Consider the following 19,171-nt stretch of genomic DNA (forward strand, 5'->3'; position numbering starts at 1 on the left):
AATGAGGACTGTCACTACTTACAGCTTTTATTGTGCCACATAGCTTAGAGTACTGTGTGTCTCTCCAAAATCCTGTGCTTTTCGTTGAAATCCTGCCTTAATCATACTGATTATTATCCAGTGCTTAGATAAAAATATGGGCAAAGACAAATTTTCGCCAATAATAACACAGCATGCAGGAAGGTTCTCCAAGATTCCGTTCTCCGTACGTTCCTGAAAGGGATGCCCCATGAGTTACTGCTAAAATCTCCACAGCCTCCAAGGCTGTCAAATTCCCCATTTCAAAATACTCTGATATAAAGTTGGCAATTTCTGTACAACCATCACTAATCTTTAAACCCATTCTCGTCTTGTATGAGTAGATTCTTCGAGGCACACCCAACTTAGTAACCAAAGTCCCACCAGCTTTCCCATGAGATTGTCCTCCGTAACATACTGGCACTTGTGGAAGTTCTACCCCAGCAATTGGAAGGCCGGCTTTAAAGCACGGCTTAACTTCTTTCTGTACTCTTGATACAGGACACATTCAGGTTTGCTTTCTTCTTTTTCTCCTCAGAGATGACAACGAAGTGCCTAGTAAGAGATTAAAATTTGCAGCAGTTCTGCCGCTGTGTTTCTAATTATGAGAGTCGTTTTGTGCCTTGGCAAGACGCTGGATAGAATGAAAGTATTTTAAACTTCCTGTAAGAAAACCAGCCTCTGCCAGGGTGGCTCACAATCCCGAACTCACATTAGACTGGTCATCATTGCTGACTTTCCAGTTGAACAGCACAGCACAGGCTCTTGTATTATCCTTGGTACACAGGCAGTGGGAAGTCTTACTCTTCAATACTACTACGATCTATACCCTTATAGCTATAGGTGCAGATCAAGGCTTTGTTTAATATAAAATTCTGCTTAGAGCTCCCTTTGTTTATCTCTCTCTCACACTCTCAATATGAAACCACAAATACTTCACATTTCACACAAACCACAAATGCAATGCTGTGTAAAAGGCGGGGTACTCACGACAAATTTATAAAGCTCTAAATCCGTAACATTGAACCTGGGACATTCCATCAGAATGCCCTGCAGCCCACCTCAGATAGAGTCGTGTCTGATTTTTCAATGCTGGGACATTTATGAAAGCCAGAATGGTAAATATCTTTACACTTGACATTTCAGGACACTGAAAATAAATATTTTCTTAACTAAGTATGTTTTTTTGAGATAACAGTATTAATATTTGTTTAAATTATTATAGCATGAGGTTGCCAAGCAAAGAAGCAACTGACACTATCACAAATCCTTAAAAAGGACAGCGATTAAGTGTACTTGCTTTTTCTTTTGGCAATAGAAAAATAAAGCCTCTGTAGCTCTCAGGAGTGCAATTTTCTCAGGCCCAAGCTATCTCTCCAAAATCCTTTCAATATGCAAAAGCTAACCTCTCCTGTCTCCATTAAAACATATGACAAATTGTACAAAAATATTACAACTCAGTGAGTGACTTCAGATCATGAACACGCTCAGAACTTCACTGAGGACAAAACTACAGGTTTGCCATTTGCGCAAGCAAAATATTTCCTCAGTTGCTCATAGAATGCCACAGTACTAAACACTGTCATTTATTTGAATTGGACATTTAGAAATTAGTTGAGAATTTGCCCTTTTACATTTACTTTGCCCCTTTTTTGCCTTTTTACAGATCTGACATTCTTTTGTCTGAAGATCCTGTTATTTCTGACCTTCATTCTGCTTCCCGTATATTCATTATAAAATTAAAGACAATACACAGAAGTTCAGGTGAGTTCACAGTTCAGAAATCCAGCCTACATGCACTAAGAAAAAACTCAGATTGCATTAAAAAAGATGTTCTGCCTTTATTCACTCTCATTTGTTTTAGAGTATTTAACAATACTTTTGTTAAATGACTGGATTCACATTAAAAATTCAATTAATAAAAATAAAAGACGTTTTGCTATTCTGAGGGGTAAGATCTGGAAGGTAGTGTCACCTTTGGAGAAAGTAAGCTAAAATTTATCTTAAAAGTTGGCTAAAGCTAAGGAAAGCTAGGTAAAAAAGCGGAAGGCAATGGAAGCAAAAAGTAAATGTCTTTTTCTGCGTGATTGCTAAAGGCCCCATTCTAAAGAATAACCACGTACCTATCCAGACAAGACACGGGGACAAAAAATAGTGAATGAAAACCAGGCATTTTCTGTAGTTTGGAGTAAGACATTTTTGTTATTCAGCATGAATTATGCAAAGAGAACTATTATCTGAATAAACAGTTTGATATTTTCAGATATAATGGAAAAATTTACCTGCTGAAATTTTGCAGGCGTAAGAGTTGTGCTAGAGCATATTGAAAAGTAATCTGGAGCACCCTTATCTCTAACAGGAGCTAAGTGGCAAGAGCAGACTTGCACTCTGCCCCTCAAAAGTGGGATATGTGATTGCAATTCATGCCTGCTATGAAAGGCAGTATGTGCATATGCAATTGTATATACAGGCTGAGAGAGTTGGGGTTGTTCAGCCTGGAGAAGAGAAGGCTCTGGGGAGACCTTATAGCAGCCTTCCAGTACCTGAAGGGGGCCTACAGGAAGGCTGGGGAGGGACTCTTTACAAGGGAATGTAGCGATAGGACGAGGGGTAATGGCTTCAAACTGAAGGAGGGTAGATTTAGATTGGATATCAGGAAGAAATTCTTTCCTGTGAGGGTGGTGAGGCACTGGAACAGGTTGCCCAGAGAAGCTGTGGATGCCCCATCCCTGGAAGTGTTCAAGGCCAGGCTGGATGGGGCTTTGAGCAGCCTGGTCTAGTGGGAGGTGTCCCTGCCCAGGGACCCAAACCATTCTATGATTCTATGATATATATGTGTGTAAACATGTAATTGCATATGTGAACATGTATCTGATAGTGTCCAGGGGGATTAGAACTTCTGAGATGAGCTGCAGAAAGGCGGTTAGAAATTTGCAGGTCCTTATTAACAGTTTATGGATGTCTAGTGGTGCTGTTAACTGTTGTATTGCCACTCTTGCTCCTGAATGTGTAGTTGGTTGATTGCTGGTTAACTGTTATTAATAAATCAATACACCAATTCAATCTTGATTTGATTTAAACCACACAGCTGAACAGTTTTTCCATGTGACAATCATGAGGGAATAAATCATGAAGAGGAAATAAATGCCTTTTTTTCTAATACAAGAATACAGAGACATCAAATGAAGATACCAAAAGACAGATTCAAGGAAAAAAAAAAAGGAGTTACTTCTTCCAACAACATGTAAAGTTATCTAAGAAGTGTTTGCCAAAATATGTACTGGATGCTAAGCAGGTTAAAAACTGATTGAAAGAAATTCATAGAAGAAAAATGGCTATTAAATATAATAGATACATCTGCTGAACCACAAATTATTGAACATACTGAGTATATTCAGTATACTGAATGATCACATAGGAGAAGTAACACTGCACGTTTACTCTGTTCTTGTATTTGTTGCCAGGCATTCCCTAGTAGGCACTGGTAGAAAAAAGATATACTAGATAGAACTTTAGTCTGAGCAGTTGTCTGTTGTTTTCTCTCTCCATTGCAGGATTTTTTTTTTCTCTAGTAAAAACTAGTTCAGCAGTACTTCTGCCGCGTTGCTTAAGTACTGCACATAAATCTTTTTGTATCCCATAATAAATACCAAGAACATACTGAATTTCCACAAAACCACAAGTACCAAACTTTACAAACGAGTATGAGTCAAACTAAATAAAATTCCACTCGTTACGCTAATAGAGTTCCAAAGTCCCCCCAAAGCCCAGAAACACTGGCACAGTGTACAATTTATGTAACGATTCTGTGGAAAACCCTTAGAAGTGCTGGAGTAATGCTCTGCTTTTCCTCTACCACAGGAATGATCCACAAAACAATATCAAATCAGTTCTCAATTCAATGAATTTTCATCCAGACACCACAAAGAAGAGGAGATGCCCGTTGCTTGGCTTCCTTTACTCTCCTGGGAAGATTTATGCTATCGGCGCATGTTAAGAGAGAAACAACAAACGGTCCCCACTTGCCTAAGGATTTATACTAAAAGCTACAGCCAAACAGTGAATGAAGACCCATTTCTATGTGGAATTGGAAGTCACTTGCTTCAAAGTGCTCTCACTTTTTTCCCCTTTTCTCTAGCAAATAGTTTTCATAAGAAATAACAGATTTTTTCTCACAGCACAGTTTTCTTCCAAAGCTGAATTTTAGAATCACAAATAAGTAGATGTCATATCCAAGAAACATGGGTTTAGGCCTATACAAATACTTTTCAATATTACTTTAAGTTTAATCCCAGTTACATCCTAATCTTTCCAAAGAAAGATGAAATAACACATCTTAGCTCCACTTAGTTTCAAAAGCAAGTATTTTCACAGCAGTTCAGTGATAACGCAGCACTTGTGAGAAATAGGAGAGGACTCCGTTGTTAGAGCGCACTGTTTTCTGGGGAAGTGCATTTAACTGTTAAAACATTCCACTCTATCAGAATATGAGGATACTTACCCTTTTCAGACAACTTACACATGCTGATGTCAAGACAATGTATTCCAGAAAATCCCAAAGCTTGAAAGAAATTTTACAGGGACAAAATACAGTCACTGGACTAACTTTTTGCTACAGTTAGGGCATACAGCATGTGACTGAAAGTGATCTTACCTTCAAATGCGGTATATGGAAGGGGTGACTGAGGTAAGGAGGATTGAACCGCACTAGAATCTACTGTCAAACTATTAATCTACCACAGCCTTTTTAGAAAATAAATGCTGGAGACATTGTGTCAGAGGTAGTTTAATGCCAGTATCTTACAAAACGACATTAAAAATGTTTCATAATCTCAACATAAGTATTGATTCTATTAACATTTTTATTGAATGACATTTATTCATTTTGATTCCTTTCTTCTCCTGTCCTCATTTTCAAATGGGATTTAAATAGCTATTTTTCTAGGGAATGTCAATACTGAGATCTGTTTACAAAAATTTCTCAGACCACCCACAGTATTTAAGTAATAACACTGTATGATGAGTGCCAATCCCTTCTTTTGCCAGTTCAAACACTAACAGTTGAAAGAATAATGCAATATCTTACGAAGTCACAAAAATAATTTGCAAGATTTTTTTGTGTATTTTAAGGAAACTCCAGAAGTATTAACATACTCTGTCTTTTCCAAAAACAATTCAGACTTTCATGCCCTTTTCTCCTCTATTCCATCTGGCTTCTTGGTTTATTACATCATCCTCTTTTTGGAGACCACAGAAGTGATTTTTGGGAGGGCAAAACACAAACCTCCTCGAACAAAGAGAAGCTTAGGCCCTTATCCTGAAAACATACACTTCACACCGCAACGAAGTATATTCCCCTCCTCGAGAATCTTAGATGACTAATGTAATTTAGTCTTTTGTTGGTAGATACTGAATCTTTTGTTTATTGCACAGTATACACAACTAAATAATGTTTTACAGGTGTGTATTTTCAAATTCTTAATTACATCTAATCACCAAATGTGATAGTCAAAAATTATGCCTAAACAGATGCATTCTTACTCTAATGTAATCTAGGGCAGATTCTGAGACTTTTATTTGTCTTTTTGCACATAATTTTGTGCTGACATCAAAATAAGAAATCAACCTTAAGGCCTTCAAAAAAGCCCAGGCCACCATTTACCCAGGCTTGTATTGCCAGGCAAATTTGGCAGCTTGTCCTTTCTTTAATTTACCCTGAGTACTCAAAAATTTTACCAATATATGAGCATAAGGAAAGCAGGGGGAATACAGAGTGATACCAAAATTTAAAAATATGTATCTTTGATGATAGTATTACTGACACTTCTTTTGTATAAGGCACATTAACAAGCAAGCTATCCCGGAACTAAAATGAAAGCATTACCTTAGGAAATCTGATGCAAAGGCAAAGAAGGTTACACTGTTACAATGTATAATTCATGTTGTCAGCATGACATTATAATTTAATTAAGAGGCAAACGCATTTTGCCTCCTCAGCAATTATTTTTTAAAATCTGTGTCATACGTGATAAAGATGATTGTGTAAATGACTCTATCAACAATTTATATGATTTCTCTCATAAAGCTTCCCAAATCTAAACATTTTCTTCAGTCCTTTTCAAGAAATTGGCACTTAAATATATGCATAATAATATATTTTGACTACATTAAAAAAAACTGTAAGTTATAAAAATCAATCTGACATAGTTCCAGAGTTTCCTGAATAGGCTTACTGCATGTCCAGTAGTTCCTGCTACTTTAGTGTTAAATAATGAGGTAGCACATTGTTCCAAAATTGTTCTGAATTATGTAAACCGTTTGCTACATGCTGTTTGGACTTCATTTTTTGTTTAGAGCTGTTTGGTAAAGCAGTACTTTCCGTCTTCCCCGACTTCCTGGTTTTGCTTTTCTTTTGTGGAAGCTTATTACTATCATTTTTTCTTTTACCTTTTGCTTTTTCCTCTTCCTCTCCTTCTTCCTCCTCGCCCTCATCCTCTTCTTCCTCCTCTCCCACATCCCCTTCCTCCTCTTCTTTCCCCTCTCCCTGTTCCCCTTCTTGTTCCTCCTCTCCCTCTTCCCCTTCTTCTTCTTCACCTTCTTCTTCCTCTCCTCCCTCTTCCACTTCTCCCTCTTCCTCCCCTCCTTCTTCTTCCTCCCCTCCCTCTTCCTCCTCTCCCTCTTCTTCCTCCCCTCCCTCTTCCTCCCCTCCCTCTTCTTCCTCTCCCTCTTCTTCCTCCCCTCCCTCTTCTTCCTCTCCCTCTTCTTCCTCCCCCTCTTCTTCCTCCCCTCCCTCTTCTTCCTCTCCCTCTTCTTCCTCCCCTCCCTCTCCTTCCTCTCCCTCTTCTTTCTCCACTCCCTCTTCTCCCTCTCCTTCTTCTACTCCCTCTTCTTCTTCCTCCCCTTCTCCCTCATCTTCTTCCACCCCTTCTCCCTCTTCTTCATCTTCTTCTTCTTCTTCTCCACCTTCCTCTTCATTTTCCCACTCCTCTTCCTCCTTCTTTTCATCTTCTTCCCCCTCCTCCCCTTTTGCTTCTGCCTCTGCTCCTTCCTCTTCCTCCTCCTCTTCTCTTTCCTCTTCCACTTCATCCTCCCCCTCTTCTCCTTCTTCTTCCACTCCATCCTCTCCCACCTCCTTAGTCCTCCTATTCACATTTTCCTCTTCCTGTTCTTCTTCAGACAACTCTTCTTCTTCCCTCCCTGCCAATGATCCTTCTAACTCCTCCTCTTCACCCTCTTTGTCTTTTTCATTCTCCCTTTCTTTTTCTTCTTCATTTTCTTTTTCATCTTCTCCTTCCTCTTCTGCCTCCACCTCTTTTTCTTCCTCCCCCTCTGTATCTTCACCTCCTTCCTCACTCTCATCTCTTCCCTCGCTTTTAACCTGTTCTTTCTTTTCTTTTTCAGTGTCTTCCTCTTTCGCATACTCTTCCATATCCTCCTCTTCTCCCTCACTCAGCATTTCTTCTTCCTCCCTCAGCCTGCCTTCCTCGTCTTCTTGCTCTTTGCCTTCTTCCTGATTAATCTCTTCAGTCTTTTCTGCACCCTCATTCTCACTGTCTCTTTCAGCCTGTGATTTCTCTCTTTCATTTTCTTCCTCATTATCTTTTCCCTCTTCATCTTCCTCTCTTTCTACTGAAACTTCATCTCTGTCTTTTTTAACCTTGCTCCCTTCTTCCTCCTCCTCTAGTTCACCTTCACTGTCAACTGTTTCATCTAGTTTTTCTTTTTCACTTTCACCCTTTTCACTGCCCTCACTCTCCCGCTCTTGGTTAGATTCCTCCTCATTCTTAGTTTCTAACTGCCTGTCTTCATCAGATTTAGTTTCAGAGTTCGTTTCCTCCTCATTCAGATTTTTTATTTCAGCCTCTTCTACATATTCTTTCTCATTATTTGTAGCTTGTATCTCCTCAATCTCACTGTCGTCTTTTTCTAAGTCCAAATCTTTCACATTTTCTACTGTTTTCATTGCCTTCTGGATCCCTCTGTTTTCATAGTACTCCTCTTCTTTTTCCCTACTCTTATGTACGTATTTTGCAAGATCGTTACTACTTTCCTCAGATGAAGATGGTGACATAGTTAAGGCTATTTGTTTTAAAAATTGATCCTTTCTTTTAAAACCCCTATGCTCTTCACTACTTTCTTCTCTGACACAGATTCTTTCACGTTTATCAGATTTCTCAACAACATCCTTTATTTTGTTTCGACTCTCTACTGCTTCTTGACTTCCTTGCTTTGTAATAGGATTGTATTTTTGTACAATTAATGAATCAGACTGGGGCCGATCCCTAGATGCAGATGGAAGTACATCTATTTTAAGGGATTGCTTAGATTTAACAGTTTTTGAGGTTTTGTTGGAAGAACTTGGTTTTTCAGTCAGAATTTGTTTTTCAGTGGGGCGATTATAAGTTACTTCCTCTCTGACAAATTCAGGATTTTCCACATTTTCTTTTTCCCTTTTCACTAATCTAGCAGTTTGTCGAACACCACTTTTCAAAGTACTAACACTTTGTGCATGCTCAGGTTTACCTTTCATTGTATTTTTTTTGGCCACAGGCTTCCCTGCAAAGGCACCACTTTTTTCTAAATCTTGTGCCAGTGATTCTGAAAGGGAAGACTGCTTTTGTAAAGAGCCAGTGTCTTTTGAGGCCTCCTTCATGAAATCAGAATCCTTGTTTTTCAGCCCACCCTTACCATCTCTTTTCAGTTTCACATTTTTATTGTTCTTCTATTCCACGTGAGAAGCAGAAAATTAAAAAGAAAGAAGGAAAGCATTAAGGACAAACGACAGCAAAAGAAAAAGGTTACAAAAATATCAGAACAATAAAAGAAACAATTTGTATGAGGGGACTAAAAGACAGGATAAAAGGTAGAGTCTTGTACATGAAATGAATTTACAACCGCACATACTAGAAGAATGTAACATTACGTTGATGATAAATGTACTACTACTGCTTTTTCACTATCCAAGCACTCAAAGTGGATGCAAGAACTGTGCAGCCTGTACCATGTCCCGTAAGCTAGAGCACATGCAACGTGTGAGGCTGTGCAAACAGAAGGAAAGAACTACAGTTCTCTTACACCTTCCTCCACCTTCCCCCGTGGGAAATCTTCTGATGTGCTCACTGTTATGCTTTTTCTAGTCAGTCTGAAAATCTGTTGTCTTTCTGCTTTAAACTTATTTAACAAATTCTGCAGATTTTTTTTTTAATATAAAGTAAAATTATAAGGAAATATACCAAAATGCTGAAATGCTGAGATCACTTTAGGAGTGAAACAGAAAGATAATGCAAAAGTATTTTAATTTCATAATTAAAACCAGTATTTTTGCTCTTTTAACTATACTCCATGGTGAATTTCTGTAAATAAAATATTTACTTACATTGTGTCCTAAAAGTCAATTAAAATATTTTAATATCAACAAACCAGTAGACATGTATATTACCAGCATAAGTTACAAAGTGTATATGGTAGTCTTTTGTTCACCTTAAACTGGTGAAGTATTATATACTGTCATCTCAAACTATGCTTGATATGAGGAGTTCTATATGCATGCACAAATTCTCTCTGACTTCTGTCAGCTTCTTATAATTTTACCTCAGGGATATTCAGAAAACTAGCAAGAGGCGGCCTACAAAATTTGCCTAGCTTTTTTTTAAAAAACCAAAACAATAAGCTACAAGGATAATACGTGACTTATAGATCTTTTAAACATCAGTATAAGTGTATACATATATAATTAGTAACAGTACCTTTTGTTTTTGGAGTGGTGATAATTTTAAGGACTGGTCACTGGGATTCAATTTCATTGCATGTGTCTGCAAAGATAAGATCTCTATTAAAAAAAATAAATATAACTAACAGGGAAAGCAGCATCAAACCCCAGTTCTACTAAACGGAGCTATTTTAAGTTATATGAACATTTTAATACTGTTGCATAGTCAGGTTGAGACAAATCCGTATAATCACTCAACTCACCTATTTCACTTCCACTCCCTCATTTATTCCTTATCAAGAGAGAGAGAGAGAGTGGTAACCAGCTCAGATGTCAACATCTAAACTGTCTGTAGAGACTGAAAGCTACGCGCCCCCTCTTACAGCCCACCAGCACATTTTAGATACACCTTCCACTCACCACGAAGTTGTGGCTACAAATAGAATACCTTAACCCCTTATCATCACAACCTTCAACTTAACATCCCGTTTGACACCACAGCCTTGAAAGAACATGCTCAAAGAAACATAAAATATATAGAAGAAATTTTCATTGGAATCTAATGCCTTTATCTCTTCTATATAAAGCAAGAAAAAAGAAAAGGCAAGGCAATGTAGAATACTACTAGATGGGCAAGTATAGTGAGATTTTGGTCATCCCTTCCCATATACTCCAAATGACAAGATGATGTTCTCTGCTGCTGTTTGTTACCTGCTTATGGTTTAACCACCATATTGTTTTTCAACACAGTGAGCACAGACAGTTCTGGTCTCCGACTCCCAAGAATTTGTATCATCAATATGATATTAAAGGTTTTGTCTCCTCTTGTCACACTTGTCAATATGATGTATGTTGCCACAATTGAGAAAAGTTGAAACAACTATGCTGTAACAGATTATTTGCATTCAGATTCAAGAAGAGCAATCATTTTTCTTCGTATTTTGACAAGTTTGCCAGACAGAATTTTTCAAATTTACTGTTCCATTCTGATAGATGTTTTAAAATTGATTCATAATCGGTACAAAAATGAGAAGGAAGTCTAGCACAAAAAGTGTGCAATATGTTATAATAATGAAGGCCACACTACGCATTATATCTGAAAACAATTTTTCCCTTGTAAATGAAAAGAAAGTTTTATAACTATTAAATAAATGGTGTGCACAAACAGATTTTTAAATTACTAAGGACTGTTAAGTGCAAACAAGCAATAATTCCTGTAAAATGTGCAATTCGTCCAGCATAACTGACAACGTATCTGAAGCAGAGTCCACAGTGAGTTGCTCATTTGTTTCCATTCCGTTGAAGTTAAAAAAAAAAGACAAAAACTAACATGCTTTCTGCACTGCATCCAAGGCCAGGACATGCCCGATCTGCCGAGAGACCAAAATGTTTGTGAAGGTGTACAAATGATAAGGTGAATATACTTTTTAAGTAAGAGAAATATGTAGGAACATGCTTGGGAATCATCAAATAATCAAAATGTCTGCCTTTTGGTCTTCCCCTTAATATGATCCACCTGTAATAAAAAAGCTCTTCTCAGAACAGGAAAAGACAGCTTTCTGCTTAATTTCCTGCAGTTCTCTTTCTTGGAAATCATCAAGATGAGGAAGGTCAGAGATAAAGATCACCATGTGGTATCCAGTGTCCTTCTCCTTTTCCTTCTGATACCCAGAGCTGGGGAGGGGCTGCACTATTTGGACTGCTTGAATCGCATAATACGACATTACTTGGAAAATTAAAACAAACTTTAGCATTGAATAATGATGATGCATGCTCATTTAACAGTATATCAGTATTTCTTGATGCCCCATACAATGTTCTCTGCTAGCCAGGAGTTCTGTACTAGAACCTGAAACATGATTTAGCTGCTTTGTTCTTCCCCTGCATAAAAACTACTGAATCACAGATTCATTAGTGGAATATATTACCATATTTAGGATGTCAGTTGTATCTCCAAGGTTTCTGTCGTTATTTTCATTATCTGAATCTTCTTCTGCAGAGCCTTCACCAGGTTTCTCTTTTTGATGATTCTTTTCTTTAAGGTAAAATAGGGGGAAATAAACAAATACTATAGGAACCAGTGATATATAGCAAACAGAAGACCCGACTCTTGTAAAACAGAGATTCTCTCTATTTCACTGACATGGGACTGAAGTCCTGAGATTCCTCACTCCTCCAGCCTAAGACGCAGCAGAAACACTTCCACCTCCTTTTTGTCAGTATTAACATTAGAGGTAGCTCAGCAATCTGGTCTTAATGCACTGTAGATCTTTGGCCATTTCTGCAGGCTTTCAAAGCATCAATATTACACGGAACAAAGCTTCTTTTGGATAATCTCTTTAATAATAGTGTACCAATTAGACTAAATTAACTGCAGTCGTATTATCTACATTGCACATTATCTGTGTAATGGATGGAGAGACAGTGAGTTTAACTCCAGTGCAGTATCATAAAAATGTATCTACACCATTTTCAGGTTCACCTCAAGTTCATCAGGTGTATGACCAGTTTCATGTGGCACAAAACCTCTGGTTTTAGGCCTCAGAAGAGTCTAAAGGCAATTCAAATTTCACTGCATTGCTTTCCTGGAATGAGAATGCTAATGGACATGCTGGCAGCTTTACAAATAATCACCTTAATTCTAACTGAATTAATTACTTTTAAATTGGATTTGACTCTCCAATAAATCTGAGCATTGCATTCTGCAATCTTCAGCATTGCTCTTCCCAGGAAATCACACATGCCCAGGAACCCAGATGAAGTCCAGAACTGCTCTAGAAAATCTGTGCGAAAGTCCAGCACTGTATCAGTATCATTGTTACCCAGGCTTTTGCCGTAGCTAGAATATTGCAAATCCTTATTATCTTAGATAACAGAGAGCGAAGAGTACTTTTGCATTTCCAAGTGAAGAAGAAAACTCCTATAAGAATTGGTAGACCTCTTTTCTTATCCAAGGTCTCTTGTAGGCCTTCCTGTGTCTTTACAACTGTTCCTTATCAATTTTTTTCTGTAATTCTTTTTTTCTTTCATGAAAATGGAGAAAGTGGTTACTAATCTTACAGTATTTTTGTGAAGTCACATTTCTACAGGTTTGAGGAACCTCAGGTACAATTCAGAAGTTGCTTTTCTTTCACTCAACCCTCCTCTAAATGCTTAAGCACATTTTCCAAACATGAATCACATGTGAGGCAATTTCTTGTATGCATGTTTCGACTTTCACATTTGCATTCTGACAGAACCTTTTGAGGTAAGACTGAACTTAAACCTTCTTTCATGATCAAACTGAGCATTTGTTTATGAATGATGAAAGCCAAACTACATAGTTCTCAGAAAACAGCAACAAGATGTGGGGACACTTCACCTTTTTCATGGTCTCTTTTCACAGGTTCAGCTTTAGGAAGACTTGGTGCAGAAAACCAGAGTGGGCTAGTGTTGCTAGTCACAGGCAATGAAGAGTTTAAGAACCGTTCTCCCAGTGGAGGAAGAGTTCGTGCCATTCGAATAAACTGTTCTGGTGACTTCTCCTTTAGAAGATTAAAAAAAAAAAAAGAGAATAAAAGTAGAAGAATAAAATGTAAGCAACCTCTCACATTTAACAGTGGTATTTTCCTTTAGTTGATGGTACAGTGTTGTAACTGTGTTGTAACTTTCAATTTCTTGAATATTTTAATTATTTTTTAAAAGTGGAGAGATCTAGCAGGATTTTGGGGCCAGTGTAGATATTAATTCTTCTTTTTATACATTAAAATTAAACACGCATTTTAAGGAGTTATATTTATCTGCCGGGTGTATGCTGTGATTTTAGTTTTAAAAGTTATTTTGTTTCCTAAAACAAGTATGGCAACTCTAAACAGCTCTGAATTTACCCTCTCTCGACGTCGCATTCGTGCCGATGTTAGTTGTAAAGTGTTTGTTAGTAGTGGGTCTCCGCTCATTTTAGATATAGTAGCAGTCAAACGGCTCTCATATAAATCGTCTAAGAGTGTTTCTTCAGATCCTTTAGGTCTTGGAGCAGCAAAAACTAGCATGTGACAACCACCACAAGCAACCTATAGCACCAAAAAAGGGTCTGCTTATTTGGTTTGCAAGTATCAATACAAGGATCTAATTTTCTTACAATCGTCTCTAGGGACTTAGAGATTAAGAAAACCATAACAAAAGTAAGAGATGTCAAAGTGCTTCAAATTTAGCTCCTAATGACGTTAGCAAGATAAAAGTATGTAATTACAATTACTAATGACTAGTGATCTATGTTCATTTCTTCCTACTTAAATACAACATATTTGGATTGAACAGAACACACGATAGGTCTATCAAATTATTGATACAGAAGAAAGCAAAGATATTTCCACTGATTTTGAAGTGATTGGAGCTAATTATTTTTATGCAAGTCAAATGTGGGCAATACTGATAACTTCAGTGATACAAACCTAGATACTTTATCACAAAATCCACAAAATGTAATGCGAAGTCCTACATCCTCCAACAGATAAAGTATAATTACATAAAGATCAGATGTTTCACTTCCTAAAAAGTTTAAATCCCTTACCACTTCTGATAAAACTTCCTTAAACTCTAAGTCCAGTAAACAAACAGAAGTGAGCCACAGACTTAGTCCCAAATTTTGCTCAATCCTGTGTCATGTTTGTATTTTTGATGCTGGCAATTCTGTGATACTTATTTCTTAAACACCTCAGGAAACAGATTAAAGCAATGCCCTTCAAAGAAAACTGTATTTCTCCTGTCTCATTCCATTTGGACTCAAAAAAGCAACTCCTCAAATTTTCCTAAGATTTAATAAACATCCCACTGCACAAATAATCATTAAAATTAAAAGATGCCACTCTGGTGTTTTCAGAACAGATATTAGTTTCCCCCCTACTGCCAACAATCTAAGAGCAACAAATATTTAATTTTATAGGCTACTACCAGCTCTATACACAAAAACACTATAGCACAACACTACTGAATAAAACCCTACAATGCAGTCTATATGTGTAGTCCAAGCCAAGTACATTCTAAACTAAATGAACAGTGTGATAAGTAAATATAATTTCCTTTTTCTTTCAATTCGTGTTGTCTACTAATTAAATGTTGTAGAAAAAAATGTATGATATTTCAACTCTCATTAATACCATGTTTCATAAAAATATAAAAGTTTTGATGTCTGAGAAGCATGAACAGAAGTTTTACCAAAAGGACTGTGAACCTCAAGAAATTATAACATAGAGTGGGATCAAACTGATTTGTAAAATTCTCTTCTCCAAGTCCTAACTTGCCATGTCGCCCATCTCCAAAAGTAAACATGAGGCCATTCTCTGTATATAGGAAAAAAAAAAAAAGGGATGTTATTAATAACAAGGATTCAGCAGAAAACCAGCACAAAAGCATTACAATAGAAGTAAAAGGCCATGCAAGTGAGGAATGTTTCTCTTCCAAAAGCAAAACCTGAACAATTATTTTCAGATTTTCAACTGATGAATATGATCCAAAAATATATATATTTTCAGTCAAAGTAATGTCGGAGATCAGAGTTAGTCTAGACAATTTTGGAAAAAAAACCAACAAGAAAACACTACGATTGAAATTATATAGCAAGACAAAGGCTTCTAAACTAGAATACTTGTTAGCAAGGCATGATTATGAGGTCAGAATTCCCCAGGAGACAGCATGTACAGAACTATGCATGGCATGGCTGTGAATCAGAAATTCCTAATATCAAATCTGGCCTTCTCACTAGCTCACTTAACCTGTAGAACTAGTAAGTCTGCAAATATCTTCTACTGCTCATTTCATAAAGAAAGATTTTACAGTATAATAGAGAATCACTGGAAGTGCATTTCAGAATTTTTCGCTTACATACCTGCAATGACAGCAGTATGATTTTCCCCACATGTAATGTGACATATTTTATGCCTCCTCAAGTGTTTCACAGACTTTGGTACTGAAGTTTCAAAAATTAAAGTACCGTGGCCCAGCTGCCCATACTGTCCAAGTCCAAAAGTATATACATCTGTCTCTGAAAACGTACAGGCAAAGTTAACAACAAATATGCTGATATATACATTATAACCTGCTTTCTATTAGCCGTTTATGAAATGACATCAGCATCAAAAAAGCAATGTTTTATCAATTAAAAAATGTACCAACTAATCAATTAAATTATCAGTTAAGAACAAGATAAATAAAAAAACCCCAGGCAGTGAAGCACTAAAAAGCATACAGAAAAGAACTGTGAATGGTTCAATATGCAATATATTTTCTAACATAAATGCAAACTAATCCACCGATCACATGTACACAAAATATCAGCCAACAAAAAATTTATGGGAGTTTACACACTGCAATTAATTCGAGACCACAGTGTTTACTTGTATGTGTGTTTTCAACTAGAATAGTCTCATCTTAATTTCTGGTTATCTGCATGTACGCTGTATGATCCTAAATTTAATAGACTAGACCTGGTTAAACCAATACTAACTCATATGTAAGAAGAGACTGGAACGCTAACAGAATAGGTTTCGGTATTCTGTTCAGCTACCAAATGAGCCCTGCATTAAGTACAGAGAACACTATAATTGTGTTATCTTGTGACAGAATAATCATCTTTCCACATTTATATGTTGTCTATTTAATGGATTGTCTGTGCCAGGAAAAAGAATAAGAGCTTCTCCAAAGCAATAAAGATTCTTGGTGTGTCCATCCCTGGCATTCCATCACAACAGAGGAAGACTGTGAAGCTTGGAAATCTTAATGAGATCATGCTTAAAAAGGGAAATACAATGACTACCGTTTTTTTGGGAAACGGAGAAGTTTTCCTGGAATTTTATTCTCTGTCCCTTTTTCTTCTGCATGTAGGCAACAAAGGAAAAGCTAGAGAAGTACTAGTTACAACTTGAAATATTGTTATGAAAACCTGTGAAAGATTTGAGAATAAAATATTCTCTATTATATAAAAGATATTCTACATGAAGCATAAAGAACTGAGACTTGGAAGCAGTATATTACAGAGGCACCTGGACAGGCTGGATCGATGGGCCAAGGCCAACTGTACAAGGTTTAATAAGGCCAAGTGCCGGGTCCTGCATTTTGGTCACAACAACCCCAGACAATGCTACAGGCTTGGGAAGAGTGGCTGGAAAGCTGCCCAGCAGAAAAGGACCTGGGGGTGCTGGTGGACGGCCAGCTTAACATGAGCCACCAGTGGGCCCATGTGGCCAAGAAGGCCAACAGCATTCTGGCTTGTATCAGGAATAGCGTGGCCAGCAGGAGCAGGGAAGTGACCGTGCCTCTGTACTCGGCACTGGTGAGGCCTCACCTCGAGTGCTGTGTTCAGTTCTGGGCCCCTCTGTACAAGAGGGACATTGAGGTGCTGGAGCGTGTCCAGAGGAGAGCTACCAGGCTGGTGAGGGGTCTGGAGACCAGGTCATATGAGGAGAGGCTGAGGGAGCTGGGCATGTTTAGTCTGGAGAAGAGGGGGCTGAGGGGAGACCTCATTGCCCTCTACAACTACCTGAAAGGAGGTTGGAGAGAGGTGGGTGTTGGCCTCTTCTCCCAGGTGAATAATGACAGGACCAGAGGAAATGGTCTGAAGTTGTGGCAGGGGAGGTTTAGATTACATATTAGGGAGAATTACTTTACTGAAAGAGTGGTCAGGAGCTGGAACAGCCTGCCCAGGGAGGTGGTTGAGTCACCATCCCTAGAGGCATTTAAGAAACATCTGGATTTGGCACTTCGGGGCATGCTCTAGTGGCAGAGATTGTAGGGGGTTTTTTTGTGTGTGTATGGTTGGACTCAATGATCTCAAAGGTCCTTTCCAACCATGAAGATTCTATGATTCTATGATCATTACATCATTGTCATGAACGTGGTGCAGAGTACGCCTGCTCCTGCTGTGCAGATGCCATCAGGTGAAAAATCTCATCACCTTCAAAACCAAGAGGAATGGGTAGCCACAGCTGAATGTGTGGAACAACAATCGATGGACAATCTTTGCTTTTTGAGCACTTCTTTGTGTTGAGGAAACAAGGCCACTGCAATAGCAAAGTAAGTTTCAGCACCACAAATGTAGTTAATACTGTGCAACCAAATTCTCAGAGCATTAACAAACTGGAGAAATATTAAAAACAAATTAGGATGCCGTTCCCCCAAATTAATCCTTCACTACTATCAAGGAAGGAGAAAGCAGAGAACAGACCAGATTCCATATTACTACCACAGTACACTTAGCAACTTATGTTGAACTTTCCGATTTCAAAGGAACCAGGATGAAATACTGTAACACTATGTATGGAAATACTCTTTCTAGGAAAGGGTTTGCCCTTTCTGGCCCTTTTAAATTGTTCCATGTTAAGACATCATGAATTCACAGCATAAAAAAACCCCAATGGTCTCATAATTTTTCAGATCGTAGATGAAAAATACTCAGTAAAGCCGTTTTTTTTTTACTAAATGTAATAGTAAAGCTCCCTCTGCTGGAAATTTCAGTGCAAGAAAGCAACACCACCTCAGGATCTTTAAAAAGTAAAACAAGTATGACATTTTCTGTAACATTTAGACTCTCTGCATAAGAATCAAGAAACTGCTCCTGGAAGACAGGAACTTTCTGTAGGCAAACCAAAGTCTCATCTTCAATTTAGTAAACGGCTTTCTCACTTAGTAAATGGCTTATTCCATAAATTCTATTTAAAAGTACTGCATTTATATAATATCTCTTTGGAAACTGTCAGATCTTCTAATTTTCAAACTATATGGTTTTACTGATTAACATAATTATTTTGAGTAAAGTTGGAGTTTTTTCATATTATTCTTAAGACTCGCTTGGAACACGTAATGCCTTTTTCATAGAACAAGTTAGACCTCTAAAGGCATTGGTGTTTAGAGGGAGACGTTCCCAAATTATAACTTTAGAACTACAGTGAATTATTTTCTTTTCCCAATTTCTAGTGACAATGAGGAGAACACGCCAATCCAAAGCCAGGTTAGAGTGCCTTTGTAAGAAGAATGATTTTTTCTACTGCCCCTACAGACCAGGGGCGCCTAAATTTTGCTTCTCCTAAAATTCGCTTGTTAGTTAATTATCAAGGCATAGGAAGACAAAAACCTTGCACCTTTCCTAAATGATTCAGTGCTCTGGTGCAGAAGTGAGGCCAAACCTCACTAATAATCTCATTTAGCAGAAATGAGATATTTCCTCCAATTTGTCTTTATAAATACGTGGAAAGAGAAATCTCTGACAAACCATCCATAGACTTAGTGATAAAATGAGAGTGGTGAATTTCATCATTCTGAGCTTGAATTTGCAAATGAATTTGCTAACAGCACGAATCCAACAGCGGATACAGCCCCCCATCACCTTCTTACTGTCCTCAGTCCCAGTAAGGATATGGTTGGACGACACAAATTAAATGTACTGCCAGCAAAAGGGCAGATCTCGCTCTCCCA

General features: G+C 37.8%; 1 protein-coding gene across 1 annotated transcript in view; it reads right to left on the reverse strand.

Moving 5' to 3' along the window:
• Positions 1-4,743: 4,743 nt before the first annotated feature.
• Positions 4,744-19,171, reverse strand: part of RPGR (retinitis pigmentosa GTPase regulator) — a 47,130-nt gene continuing 32,702 nt past the window's right edge. The window contains exons 8-14 of the mRNA XM_063343832.1: positions 15,591-15,746; positions 14,921-15,045; positions 13,594-13,776; positions 13,089-13,251; positions 11,656-11,762; positions 9,765-9,830; positions 4,744-8,740 (exon numbers count right to left, since the gene is read on the reverse strand). Coding sequence (XP_063199902.1) covers positions 6,272-8,740; positions 9,765-9,830; positions 11,656-11,762; positions 13,089-13,251; positions 13,594-13,776; positions 14,921-15,045; positions 15,591-15,746 — 3,269 coding nt within the window. The 3' untranslated portion in view covers positions 4,744-6,271. The remainder of the gene's footprint in view (positions 8,741-9,764; positions 9,831-11,655; positions 11,763-13,088; positions 13,252-13,593; positions 13,777-14,920; positions 15,046-15,590; positions 15,747-19,171) is intronic.

This window comes from Chroicocephalus ridibundus, chromosome 1 (assembly GCF_963924245.1).
Source record: "Chroicocephalus ridibundus chromosome 1, bChrRid1.1, whole genome shotgun sequence".
Lineage (NCBI taxonomy): Eukaryota > Metazoa > Chordata > Aves > Charadriiformes > Laridae > Chroicocephalus > Chroicocephalus ridibundus.